A 13,475-nucleotide genomic window follows, 5' to 3' on the forward strand; every position below is an offset into this window, starting at 1 on the left:
ATGGACACAGTTGGGCACAGGAGCAGGGATGGGGACCCCTGAAGACACGGGATCCAGATTTATAACTCTAATGCAAGACAGATTAGTCCTCACTAATGGTAGCCATGAAAATCAAAGATGTATGCCACATGCTTCAATGGAGGGGATACTGATATTACCTCCATTTTGCAGCTGAGGAAGCAGAGACTCAGAGAGATCAAGTGACTTAATAGTTATAAGGTCCCAAATCCTAACCCCAGGCCTTGACCCACTACACTATAAGGTCTTGGTCATGGGGCGGTCCCCTTCAATGAAATCAAAGGATCTGGACACCAATGGGAATGTAAATTTGAATGTCTTTGGTCAGACTCAGAAAGGCTCCTGAGGGTCTATAGGACTCACACGTCATACTGGGAGGCCAGACCACAGTTGGCCCTGTGGTGGCTATAGAATCGGTTTTCCAGGTCAATGTGGGTCTCCCCGATGAGGTCGTCAGAACCCACGAGGTCATGATCAAACACAGCCACAGTCAGCTCTGGCTCAGCAGGGAGAGAAACGCTGAGCTCCAGGACCCTGGCCAGGAGGGAGAACAGCTGAAGACACCTCCATGCCCTAGGAGGTGGTCTTGTAGGGGCAGGGGCTCCGGGGGTCTCATCAGCCTCTATCCATTCCCTCACCATCACCACGGCAGCTGCCTGAGTGGGAGCCCTGGGGCCACGCGGTCAGATGGTAAAGGTGCTCCCATTCCCACACCCAGGGCCCAGCCTCACTCTCCAAAGATGGGATTCAGCTGCTTGGGGATGTAGCGTTCCTTGGTGTCCTGCCGCTCCCGTCCAGCACTCACCACCACGTAAGGGTCTGCCTTGCCATTGGGGTCTGCAGGAGCCAGGTTGGTAGCCTAGGGGGACAGAATAGAGTGGGGCTGAGAAAAGTGTCACTGTCATAACCCAGCGTTACCCTTGCTGAATGAAATCTCAGATTAAGTGTAAGCAGCGGGTTACCGAGGAGACATCTCCCACCATGAAGAATTAACAGAGAGGCTGGACAAGGTGACTTTTAAGTTCATTATGAAATGTTAAGACATACAAATGGATACAATAAAAAATATAATGAAACAGAAGATATGTGGAAAGATGTATAGGGCTTTAATATTCAAATCATAACTTCCTATATTATTCACTTTTATCTTTTATAATGATACAGATATTTTATAAAAGAATAAATCAATGAGCACATGAGTACCCAGCTTAATAAAGAAAATGCTACCAACAAATGGAATCTCCTTATCTGATTTAATTCTCTTTTCATCCCTGAAGTAGCCAGGACACTTTGGGGTTTAGGACTCACACACACACACACAAAAGTGAAAATACTTCTACCGCATGTGCACATATCCCTAAGCAATATATGGCACCATTTTGCATGTTTTTTTAACTTCACGTATTAAACTTACTTTTCTGTCTTGATAACTACATAATTCAATAAATACAAAACATAAATTATTGAAGTATAATTATATACGCAATATATTTTTAGTGGGTTTTTTTTAAAGGTTTTATTTATTCATTTGACAGAGAGAGCAAGCATAAGCAGGGGAGCAACAGGCAGAGGGAGAGGGAGAAGCAGGCTCCCCACCAAGCAAGGACGTTGCGGGACTCTATCCCAAGACCCCAAGATCATGACCCAGGCTGTTGGCAGATGACCAACTGACTGAGCTACCCAGGCGCCCATTTTTAGTATTTTTTACACTGCTGTCTGCTGTGTATGAGCATTCCAGTTGCTCCACATCCTTAGCAATACTTGGTATTGTCAGTCTTTTTAATTTTAACCATTCTACTGTATGCAAAGTGGCCACTCACTGTGGTTTTAATGTGCATTTCTCTGATGACGAGCCATGTTGAGCACCTTTGCCTGTGCTAGTTCACCTTGTGTATGACAGCTCACTGCCCAAGGCACCTTTCATATGGAAACCAACCAGTCCAGAGCCCATGCTCTGAACTGTCTCCCCCATCGGGCTCTCCTACTCCAGGAAGTAAGTTCCTCTGCCCTAATCACCCAGAGCCAGGCACCAGACCATTAGAGACCGTGAGACAGCCCCTGTACCCAAGAACCTGCTGGAATTATTCACACTAACCAATCCTAAGCCTGCTCACTCTGCCTTGCCTTGCTTTTCCTGCAGAAACCACAACAGAGGCTCTGGCCCTTGCGTTTTCTTCTTCCTTTTTTTTTTTTTTTAAAGATTTTATTTATTTATTTGACAGAGATCACAAGTAGGCAGAGAGGCAGGCAGAGAGAAAGAGGAGGAAGCAGGCACCCTGCTGAGCAGCGAGCCCTATGTGGGTGGGGCTCAATCCCAGGACCCTGAGATCATGACCAGAGCCGAAGGCAGAGGCTTAACCCACTGAGCCGCGCAGGCGCCCAGCCCTTGCTTTTTCCTTTGGACTTCCTTGAGTGGCCCTGCACAGCCCAGCCTGCCCCCTCTTGAGAAGAAAAACAACAAACTATCTTTCAAAGGCAATCACCTCCTGATCTGTTGACCTCCCCATCCATGGATAAGAACAAAATCCTGGCTACATGATTTTAAAACAGTTCCTCCTTTTTTTTTCCCTCTAAAACCACATATTTTCTTGGGAGGTTCAGCACTGCATTTAAAGAGGTTTTTTTAGATTTATTCAGTATTAGCTTTCAGCTTTAACCCTTCAGGTGTGCCCTTCCCCCCCTCTGAGACACAGACACTGCTGACCCCAAGCTCCATGGAGTGACGTCCTCACCCCCTTCTTCAAACATACAACTTCAACCACGAGGCTCTGGAGAGCTCCTCCAGGCTTCCTGCTCGTTTGCAGTCAGAGTGTTCTCCTGATTTCACCAAAATCAGAAGCTGGGGTTTTGGTGTGCCCTTTGGTTTTGGACGATTTTTAGGAAAAGAAAGGGAAAGGCTCTGTTGGTGTCAACTTCCACAAACTGGGAGTCATCCAATTTGGTTACTTCTCCCAAACTTAATCTTTATAAGTTTTTATTTTAATTTTATTTATTTGACAGAGAGAGAGAGAGATCACAAGTAGGCAGAGAGAGAGAGGGGGAAGCAGGCCCTCTGCTGAGCAGACATGGGGCTCGATCCCAGGACCCTGGGATCATGACCTGAGCCAAAGGCAGAGGCTTAACCCACTAAGCCACCCAGGCACCCCTGTAAGTTTTTAATTCCAGCTAGTTAACATACAACATTCTATTAGTTTCAGGTATATAATATAGTGATTCAACAATCCCCTACATTACCTGGTGCTCATCATGATAAGTGCACTCCTTAATCACCTTCACCTGTTTCACCCTCCCCCACCCCTATACTTAAGAGTTCATTTACCTTTGCTCCTTTGTTTTGTTCCTTAAATTCCACATATGAGTGAAATTACATAGCATTTGTCCTTCTCTTACTGGTTTCACTTAGCATTATACTCTCTAGCTCCATGCATGACTTCATCCAAATTTATGTTGGGAGGGACGCGTGGGTTGCTTCTACCAAGCATCTATCTTTAGGTCAGGTCATGATCCCAGGGTGCTGGGATCGAGCCCTGCATCAGGCTCCTTGCTCAGTGGGGAGCCTGCTTCTCCCTTGGTTCGCAGCTCTCCCTCCTTGTGCTGTCTCTCTCTGACAAATAAAGTCTTAAACACACACACACACACACACACACACACACAAATTGGGGACGCCTGGGTGGCTCAGATGGTTAAGCACCTGCCTTCAGCTCAGGTCATGACCCCTCCTGGAATTCAGCCCCATGTCAGGCTCCCTGTTCAGCTTCTCACCCTCCCTCTTCCCTCTGCCTGCCACTCCCCCTGCTTGTACTCTCCTCTCTCTGTGTCAAATAAATAAAATTAAAAAAAAAAAAAAACCGGGCACCTGTGGGGCTCAGTCATTGTCTACCTTTGGCTTGGGTTATGACCCCGGGATCCTGGGATGGAGCCCCATGTCGGGCTCCTTGTTCAGCGGGGAGTTTGCTTCGCCCTCTCCCACTCCCCCTGCTTATGTTCCCTCTCTCGTTGTATCTCTGTCAAATAAATAAATAAAATCTTTAAAAACAAAAAAAAAAAAAAACATAAAAACAAACAAACAAAAGAACCCACAGATTTATGTTGGGAGATTTGTTCTTTTTGCGGGGGGTAGATTTATTCTTGCTGATACATGTTGCTATACTTTGTTCAACTGAACTGTAGTATCTGTTGTATGCCTCATTCTCTCTCCTATTTAGGAACATTAACACTTGAAGTCATTTCCTTTTTTTTTTTTTTTAAGATTTTATTTGTTTATTTGACAGACAGAGATTACAAGTAGAGAGGCAGACAGAGAGAGAGGAGGAAGCAGGCTCCCTGCTGAGCAGAGAGCCCGATTCGGGACTCGATCCCAGGACCCTGGGATCATGACCTGAGCCGAAGGCAGCGGCTCAACCCACTGAGCCACCCAGGCGCCCTCCTTTTTTTTTTTTTTAAAGATTTTATTTATTTATTTGACAGAGACAGATCACAAGTAGGCAGAGAGGCAGGCAGAGAGAGAGGAGGAAGCAGGCTCCCCGCTGAGCAGAGAGCCCAAAGTGGGGCTCGATCCCAGGACCCTGGGATCATGACCTGAGCCGAAGGCAGAGGCTTTAACCCACTGAGTCACCCAGGTGCCCCACTTGAGGCAATTTCTAAAAAAAATTTTTGTTATGGGGTGCCTGGGTGGCTCAGTCGGTTAAGCACCTGCCTTTGGCTAGGGTCATGATCCCAGAATCCTGGGATCGAGTCCCATATCTGGCTCCCTGCTCAGGGGAGAATCTGCTTCTCCCTCTGCCCCTCCCACTTCCCGTGCTCTCTCTCTGTGTATCTCTCTCTCTCTCAAATAAATAAATAAAATCGTTATTTTTATTTTTCAAAGATTTATTTATTTGACACAGAGAGAGAGAGAGAGAGAGCGACCACAAGTAGGCAGAGAGGCACACAGAGAGTGGGGGGAAGCAGGCTCACTGCCAAGCAGAGAGCCCAATGCAGGGCTCAATCCCAGGACCCTGAGACCACGACCCCAGCCGAAGATAGAGGCTTAACCCACTAAGCCACCCAGGTGCCTCAAATAAAATCTTTAAAAACATTTTTTTGTTACAAATAATTCTAGAATGAGCAATTCTTTTTTTGTTTATTTGTTTTTTAATTTGAGAGAGAGAAAAAGAGAGAGCATGAGAAGGGGAAGGGTCAGAGGGAGAAGCGGACTCTCTGCCGAGCAAGGAGCCCAATGTGGGACTCAATCCCGGGACTCCAGGATCATGACCTGAGCCAAAGGTAGTCGGTTAATCAACTGAACCACCCAGGTGCCCTAGAATGAGCAATTCTTCTTTTTCCTTGTACATGTATGTAAGAATTTGCCTGGGATCATATCTAGAAGTATAATTATTAGGCACTGACAATGAAAATCTTCCCTTCTCCTAAATATTGCCAAGTTGTTCTCCAAAGCCATTATAGCAATTTACATTCTGTGGCAGGTAGAACAGAGTGCCCCTGCCACCAAAGATGTCCACCTTTGAATCCCCTGACCCACTGTGGATATGTTACTGACAGGGCAATGGGGACTTCGCAGTTGTGGTTAAGAATCATGAGATTTGGGACGCCCGGGTGGCTCGGCTGGACAACTGCCTTCCACTCAGGTCATGATCCTGGAGTCCCAGGATCGAGTCCTGCATCGGGCTCCCAGCTCCACGAGGAGTCTGCTTCTCTTTCTGACTTCTCCTCGCTCATGCTCTCTTTCACTGTCTCTCTCTCAAATAAATAAATAAAATCTTTAAAAAAAAAAAAGAATCATGAGATTAACATTCCATTCTCCACCAAAGCTTCTCTTTAAGTTGTTCATTGTGGAAAACTGTCACACTAACTTAAAGGAAAGGGTGGGGAGATATGTAAATTATCTGCTAAACAGTTAAATAAAAATACAAAAAAAATTTTTTTTAAATCATGATATTATTCTAGTTTATCCAGGTAACCCAATGTAACCACAAATGTCCTTCCTTATGAGTGGAAGGGGAAGATGGACCAGTGGGAGAAAGATTTGAAATTGCTATGCTGCTGGCTCTGAAGATGGAGGAGGAAGCCATGAGCCAAGATACACAGGCAGCCCCCAGGAACTTGAAAAGGCAAGGGAACGATTCTCCCAAGAGTATCTAGAAGGAATGCACCCCTGCAAACACCTTGATATAGTCCAGTAGAACCTATTTAGGATTTCTGCCCTTTAGAACTGTGTAAGATCACACATTTTTGGGGGAAGACATTGTTTTCTATTTCTCCCAGTTGGAGCAGAAACTGAAACAGACCACTTCCCTAACAGGCTCCTTTCCTAGCAGGTAGATTTCCTCTGGCCCACCTTTCACTAAGAGCAGAGCCCTTCCTGGGGAGGGTCATGCTTCACGCAAGGGTCTTGGTTGTGGCTCCCATCTTTGACAGGCTGTTAGAACCCAAGGCTCGGGGTCCAGACATGGATAAACCTCTCAAGACAACTTGTACTTCAGGAATTAGGATTACTACTACCTCTTCCTCCTACGCCCATTGGGAATTCTTATTTTTCCGTTCAATTGCCCATTCTTATGAGATTAGCATTCATTTAAGATTGTCTATCCAGCGGTTCTAGATGTATTACATCGGAAAGCTATTTCAGACCATCTAGTCTGTGCTACTGCTAGAAGCAGATTAAAACAACTCCTCCTATCGAATTATGCACTAGGATATACCACAGAACATTAATTTCCATCTTCCTCAGAATCCTTATATTTAAAGCAGATAAAAGCACAGAATCTCTTCTGGGGTTGGGATCGAAGGGGGCAAAGCAACCCACTCATTCCTCTCATCCCCTGAGATGCCTTCCAGGAAACTTCAGGGCCCCACTGAATGCTGTATGAAAACCACAGCCAGGCAAGGACCTGTACAAAGGAACTGGATGACAAGCCACTGTGAAACCTGAGATTCAGAGCTGCATTCTTCTTGGAGTTATACTCGCCGTGCTATGAACTAAGGTTCTAGAACTACGAAAAAGGAGTTAGAAGACCTAAGTTCTAAATCTGGGTTGTGCCAAAAGCAAGCTCTTTAACACTGGGGAGTCTCTTCACGTGTGCCTAAGATTCCCCCAAAACTGAAGGAGGTGGACTCTGACCCTTGAGTTTCCCTCCAACTCCTGCAGTCTGGAGCTTTCCCACACATTACCCTTGCTGGAGTCGGAGGCATGCTGGGTGAAGGATGCTCACCTTTACCACATACACTCGGACCAGGAGCTTGATGGGCCGGTTCTGTGGGACTCCTCGGGAGATCTGGGGCTCGGAGAATGACACTGCGTCTGATTCAGGGTAAATAAGGAAGGACCCCTGGATTGGGGGGAGACAGAAGAGTCCCTGGGAAAAGAGTCTTTCCTCCGCATCCCACCTGTACTCCTTGGCCGCTGCTTTCCCCAAACATACCTTGAACTTGCCCACAGGATGTCCGGACCCTTCCTGCTCTCCATCTCCATCCTGGCCCCCTTGTCCTCGGTACAGGGGAAACACATTCAGCCAGTCTTCAAAGTGGTTAAACTCTTCCTCCAGGGTGCCACTGTAGATCTGAAGGGAAAGGGCCTCGGTGTCAGGTCAATGGCCCGAATCCCAGCACAATTCTCTCTCCCCGACACCCACTCACCTTCAGGGTGGGGACTGCTTTCTTCTGGGATACGGCGGAGCCTTGGACTTCAGCCTCACCCTGACCCTGGTCTCGGGCCTCCCCAGCCACAGATATGAGGTGGACCCCATCTGGGAATAGCACGAATGCCGCAGTTTAAAATGCTGGTGTCAGAGGAGGGAGGGAGACAGACAGAGCAGGAGCAAGAAAGTCAAATCTCCTACCTGATTCCCCGGGATCATCCAGCTCATCCTCCTCGAAGTTGGTCTGAAATCAAAGGGCAAGTCGGAGATTCTTCCCTTCCCTTTACCTCCTTAATCCACCCCTTTTCCAGGACACAGAATTGGGAAATCTCAGTTCAAGATCTATCTGTGTGAACCACTTGCATTTTCAAATCGGTTTGCCTCGTCCTGCGCTGCCCAGACAGTAACCTCCAGCCGCGTGCGCCTGGAGAGCACCTGAACTGAGATGTGCCGTAAGTGTAACACACACACCAGATTTTAAAACTTTTTAGTATAAAATAAGAATGTCAAATATCCCCTTAGTAATTTTGTATAACAGTTCCTTGTTGAAATGATATTTTAGACATATTAAACAAAATCTATTATTAAGATCAATTTCGGGGCACCTGGGTGGCTCAGTGGATTAAGCCACTGCCTTCGGCTCAGGTCATGAATGAACTCAGTGTCCTGGGATCGAGCCCCGTATTGGGCTGTCTGCTCAGCAGGGAGCCTGCTTCCCTCTCTCTCTCTGCCTGCCTCTCTACCTACTTGTGATCTCTCTCTCTCTGTCAAATAAAATAAATAAAATCTTTAAAAAAAAAAAAAAAAGATCAATTTCACCTCTTTTTTTTTTTTAATTTGGCTACCTCAAAAGTTCCAGTGACATATGTGGCTCACATATTTCTGACAGCGCCACTATAGATAATAGAATTAGTAATTGTCAGCCTCCAGAACTGTTACAAAGATGAGAAGATTTGTCTAATGAAGAGCTCTGAAAACTGTGGAGCCCCATTTCCTGAGCTCCTTCTTGGCCTTGACCAGCCTCAGCCTCCAGCTGCGACCTGGGCCCCGCCCCCGCCCCCACCTGGCCCCGGAGCTCCTGCAGCGATGCGTAGTACTTGGACCACCAGTCGAGCTCCTCAGGATCTGGGACTTCCTCCTCCAGCTCAGGGCCCTGGTTCAGGAGGCTCCCCAGGGGGAACTTCTTCAGAGGAGCCTGAGGGAGAGAGAACTCATTGCCCCTAACCCAACACCACCCTAAGCCCCGCCAGCCCCTTCTCCACCCATCTCGCATACCCCATCACCTTCAGTTGCCGTCTGGGCATCCCCACTTCTGTCAAGAAGGGACCCAGGGACTTCTGTCCTGGGAGAGGGGAAATGACACCAGGAGGAGGTCAGGCGAGTAAAAGTGAGACTCCATGCCCCGCAGGAGGATCCCCTGGAATAATTCTCAACCAGGAACCAGAGGGGCTTCTGTGTGGTGGCCCCTTACCTTGGGGTCCCTTGAGCATTAGGTCCCCTGCCTCTTCCTCTTGTCCTTCCTCCTCGGGGAGGTCCTCATGCCCTCGGAGTATGAATCGCAGCATGTGGGAGACGACATGCGAACCCACAAGCACAGTGCGGCCGAAGGCCCGGCGCTCGATCACCAGGATGCTGAGTGGGGGCTGCAGGTAGGGCTGCTCAGGCAGGTCCTGGGGTGGGGAGAGGGGAACTGGGTCTCTGAAGGCCTACGCACGAGGGAGAGGCAGCAGCAGAGACGGACAAACAACGCAGCCAAATCTGCCTTCTCAGCTCAGCTCCATCACAGCCTCACTGTGTCCTGTCTGGTAAGCGACTGAGCCTGCTTTCCCGGCAAAAAAGGGACACAGTCCTGGACTCAAAAGACTGTTGTAAATATCAAATCACATAAGAGATATAAGACTACTTTGGAGCCTACAAATCGCTATCAGAAACGTGGTGGTGGTGGTTATGATATAATGGCCCAATGTTCAGTTTGCCAACACAGATCTAGAGCCATAAAAATGAGTATGTCCTTTAATACAGGAATTCTGTATCTATCAGTGGATCCTGAGGGGGAGGGACAATACTTAAAGTACTGTATTGTTGGGTTATTTTATATATATATGACAATTATCGCACAAAGGAGGAAGGAAAGAATGGTGCTATAATGGAGAAGTTTTACTGGAACAAAATCAGTATTAATCTGAAGTAGATGGTGAAAAAATCAGTCTGAAAATTGCAATCCCTAGAGCAACTACGAAGTGAAAATCAACCAATGAACTAAAGTAGTACGCTAATACATATATATTTAATACAAAAGAAAGTGGTAAAGGAGGGACATGAAACAAATGAGACACATAGAAAACAAACAGAAGACAGCAGATATAAATCCAACCATGGGAATAGTAACATCAGATGTTGCTTTGATGTGAAATCAAAGGCTAAAGAAAAAAATGAAATTTCCCTTGCATCCCATCAACAAGTACTGAAGACAGGCAGAGTAACCTTCCTCCGGGAACTCTGTGAGAGGCATAAAGAACATTAGCCCGACCTCCAGGATCCTATAAATCTTCTTTAACAAATAAAAATTCCTGGGTGGCTCAGTCAGTTAAGTGTCTGCTTTTGGCTCAGGTCATGATCCCAGAGTCCTGGGATGGAGCCCTGCATCGGGCTCTCTGCTCAGTGGGGAGCCTGCTTCCCCCTCTCTCTCTGCCTGCCTCTCTGCCTATTTGTGATCTGCCTCTGTCAAATACATAAATAAAATCTTAAAAAAAAAAAAATCCTCTGCCTTCAACTCAGGTCATGATCCCAGAGTCCTGGGATCCAGCCCCACATTGGGCTCCCTGCTTAGTGGGAGCCTCTCCCACTCCCCCTCCTTTGCTCCCTCTCTCACTGTGTCTCTCTCTGTCAAATTAAGTAAGTAAGTAAATAAATAAATAAGTAAAATACATTTTTTTAAAGATTTTATTTATTTATTTGACAGAGATCACAAATAGGCAGAGAGGCAGGCAGAGAGAGAGGAAGAAGCAGGCTCCCTGCTGAGCAGAGAGCCCAATGTGGGGCTCGATCCCAGGACCCTGGGATCATGACCTGAGCTGAAGGCAGAGGCTTAACCCACTGAGCCACCCAGGCGCCCCTAAAATAAATTTTTAAAAAGTGTCTGACCCTTGATTTCAGCTCAGGTCATGATCTCAGGGTTATGGGATCGAGTCCCACATAGGGAATCTGTGCTCAATGCTGAGTCTGCTTGAGATTCTCTCTCACCCCCTCTGCCTCTTCCCACCACACTTTCTCTCTCTCTCAACTAAATAAACCTTAAAAAAAAAAAAAAAAAGATGTAACTTTCTGATGTCTAAGAGACACCCTTTAGAAAGATACAAAAATAGGTTGAAAAGGATGGGGAAAGATATATGAGGCAAACAGTAGCCATAGAGAGCTGGAGTGGTTATACTATCAAGCAAAATAGACTTTAAGACACAAAGTTTTACGGGCGCTTGGGTAGCTCAGTTGGTTGGGCAACTGCCTTTGGCTCAGGTCATGATCCCGGACTTCCAGGATGGAGTCCCGCATCGGGCTCCCAGCTCCCTGGGGAGTCTTCTTCTCCCTCTGACCTTCTCCTCTCTCATCTCTCTCTCACTCATTCTCCCTCAAGTAAATTAATAAAATATATAAAAAAAAAAGATAAAATTTTACTAGAGGCAAAGAATGACATTTTATAATGATAAACATCAATTCACAGGATGCTATAACAATTGTAAACATACATGCACCTACTTCTCAAAGCAGAAGTAAACTGTGACTAAATTAAAGGTAAGAAAAACAACTGAACAATAATAGTTGGAGATTTCGGGGCGCCTGGGTGGCTCAGTGGTTTAAGCCTCTGCCTTCGGCTCAGGTCATGGTCTCAGGGTCCTGGGATCGAGCCCCACATCGGGCTCTCTGCTCAGCGGGGAGCCTGCTTCCCCCTCTCTCTCTGCCTGCCTCTCTGTCTACTTGTGATCTTTGTCTATCAAATAAATAAATAAAAATCTTGAAAAAAAATAAGAAAATAAAAAAATAAAAAAAAAGTTGGAGATTTCAATAGCATATTCTTTTTTTTTTTTAAGATTTTGTTTATTTATTTGACAGAGAGAGAGAGAGGTCACAAGCAGGCGGAGAGGCAGGCAGAGAGAGAGGGGGAAGCAGGCTCCCTGCTGAGCAGAAAGCTCCATGCAGGGCTCGATCCCAGGACCCTGAGATCATGACCTGAGCCGAAGGCAGAGGCTTAACCCACTGAACCACCCAGGTGCCCTCAATAGCATATTCTTAACAATGGATGGAACTACTGGGTCAGAAAATCACCAGGAAGGCTTTCCTTAAGAAGGCCTGCAGAACTTTATCAACCCAGCTAGACCTACCTGACACCCACGGAGCACTCAACCCAACAGCGGAAGAAAGCTCATTCTTTTCAAGGGCACAATGGAAAAGAGGGATAGAAAATGGGAAATGAAAGGAAACACTTGCTAGAAGTTCGGTGAGCAAACTGCTTTCAGCTTCACCAAATTACAGCACAATCAAGTTTTCAAACTGAAAACTCCTGCATCTGAAATAAAGTCAAGAAAATGCTAAAGTTTTCTGTTACTTTTGTTGTTTGTTTGTTTGTTTGTTCTTGTGGGGTTTTACCCCCTTGCAGTCTGAAACCACTACACTTTGTCCCAGCTCCCCCTCGCTGGGACAGAGCACTGTTCAGTGCTCTGAACTTTCACCCAGATCCTTTCGCTCATGGGCTCCTCAGAGTACTCCTGCCTTCAATCTTTCTTTCTTTTGTTCCTGTTGCTCCTTTAAACAAACAAACAAAAAACCCTAAAGCTCAACTAAGACAAGCCATCTGACAAGCTGCTAAGCAGCATTGCCAGAACTTGAGTCCAAAGTCCATACTACAGGAATTAGAAAATACACGAAGAATGCATGGTGTCTCAGGGACTAGACCAACTCCTTTTGACCCATACTTCATGACACTTACCTAACCCATCGCCTCAACAGAACCAAGAGAGCACCACCAGTTCATGGATTAATCCAGAGATTAGCAAACTACAACCTGCAAACCAAATCTGGCCCACTGCCTGTTTTTGTAAATAAAGTTGTATTGAAACACCGTCATGTTTATTCATTTACTTATTGTCTAAGTCTGTTTTCACGCTATTAAGTCAGAAGTGAGTAATTGCAGCTGAGACTGTATGGCCGAAAATATTTATTATCTGGTTTTTTATAGAAAGTTTGTTGATCCCTTGATTAATCTAACATAACTGGCTGGGAATTCATCATCCCTCTACCCTTTCGCTTCTTAGTCCAGTATTTCCTGCTCCATGCCCACGTCCTCACCACTGTCAGATGCCTGACGAGCTCAGTGAAATTGGGGTTCTCACGGTAACTGGCCAGGACCTCTGACTCCACGCGTCGCCCAGCCACCTCCAGCACCACCTGGGGCTGCTCCACTTCGAACAGATGCACACGGCCAAGGCCCCTCAGACCCCAGAACAGCACCTGGGGTCAGGAAGTGAGAAATTCAGGGGCCTGCACCGGACTGAGGGCACCCAGATGCATGTGTGGTGGGGGTAGGGGAGATATAAGTGTGCCCGGCAATACCTCAACACGGAACTCCCTGAGCACTGGACGCACGTCAGGTGGCAGGGACAGGCGTCCAGAGAGGTGCTCGACCAGGGGTGTCAGGTCCTGGGGCTCTACGTCACTGGGCACTGAAGGCTGCAGGGGGCAAGAGGTCAGAGGTCAAGGAGGAATTAGGCCAAAGGAGGGAAATCTGGGCTCAGGGAGGGGACACTGAGAGCTCCCAGGGATATATCA

At 46.7% G+C, this 13,475-nt stretch overlaps 1 protein-coding gene across 1 annotated transcript in view; it reads right to left on the reverse strand.

Moving 5' to 3' along the window:
* The window catches only part of LOC101689874 (fer-1-like protein 4), a 34,626-nt gene that overhangs the window by 4,559 nt on the left and 16,592 nt on the right, over positions 1 to 13,475 (reverse strand). Inside the window, exons 27-37 of the mRNA XM_004746542.3 lie at positions 13,260 to 13,376; positions 12,996 to 13,157; positions 9,127 to 9,325; positions 8,939 to 8,997; positions 8,719 to 8,850; positions 7,857 to 7,899; positions 7,654 to 7,763; positions 7,440 to 7,577; positions 7,230 to 7,346; positions 750 to 877; positions 382 to 552 (exon numbers count right to left, since the gene is read on the reverse strand). Coding sequence (XP_004746599.2) covers positions 382 to 552; positions 750 to 877; positions 7,230 to 7,346; positions 7,440 to 7,577; positions 7,654 to 7,763; positions 7,857 to 7,899; positions 8,719 to 8,850; positions 8,939 to 8,997; positions 9,127 to 9,325; positions 12,996 to 13,157; positions 13,260 to 13,376 — 1,376 coding nt within the window. The remainder of the gene's footprint in view (positions 1 to 381; positions 553 to 749; positions 878 to 7,229; positions 7,347 to 7,439; positions 7,578 to 7,653; positions 7,764 to 7,856; positions 7,900 to 8,718; positions 8,851 to 8,938; positions 8,998 to 9,126; positions 9,326 to 12,995; positions 13,158 to 13,259; positions 13,377 to 13,475) is intronic.

Source organism: Mustela putorius, unplaced genomic scaffold, assembly GCF_011764305.1.
Source record: "Mustela putorius furo isolate JIRA1106 unplaced genomic scaffold, ASM1176430v1.1 tig00000743_pilon_pilon_pilon, whole genome shotgun sequence".
In the NCBI taxonomy this organism is placed as follows: Eukaryota; Metazoa; Chordata; class Mammalia; order Carnivora; family Mustelidae; genus Mustela; species Mustela putorius.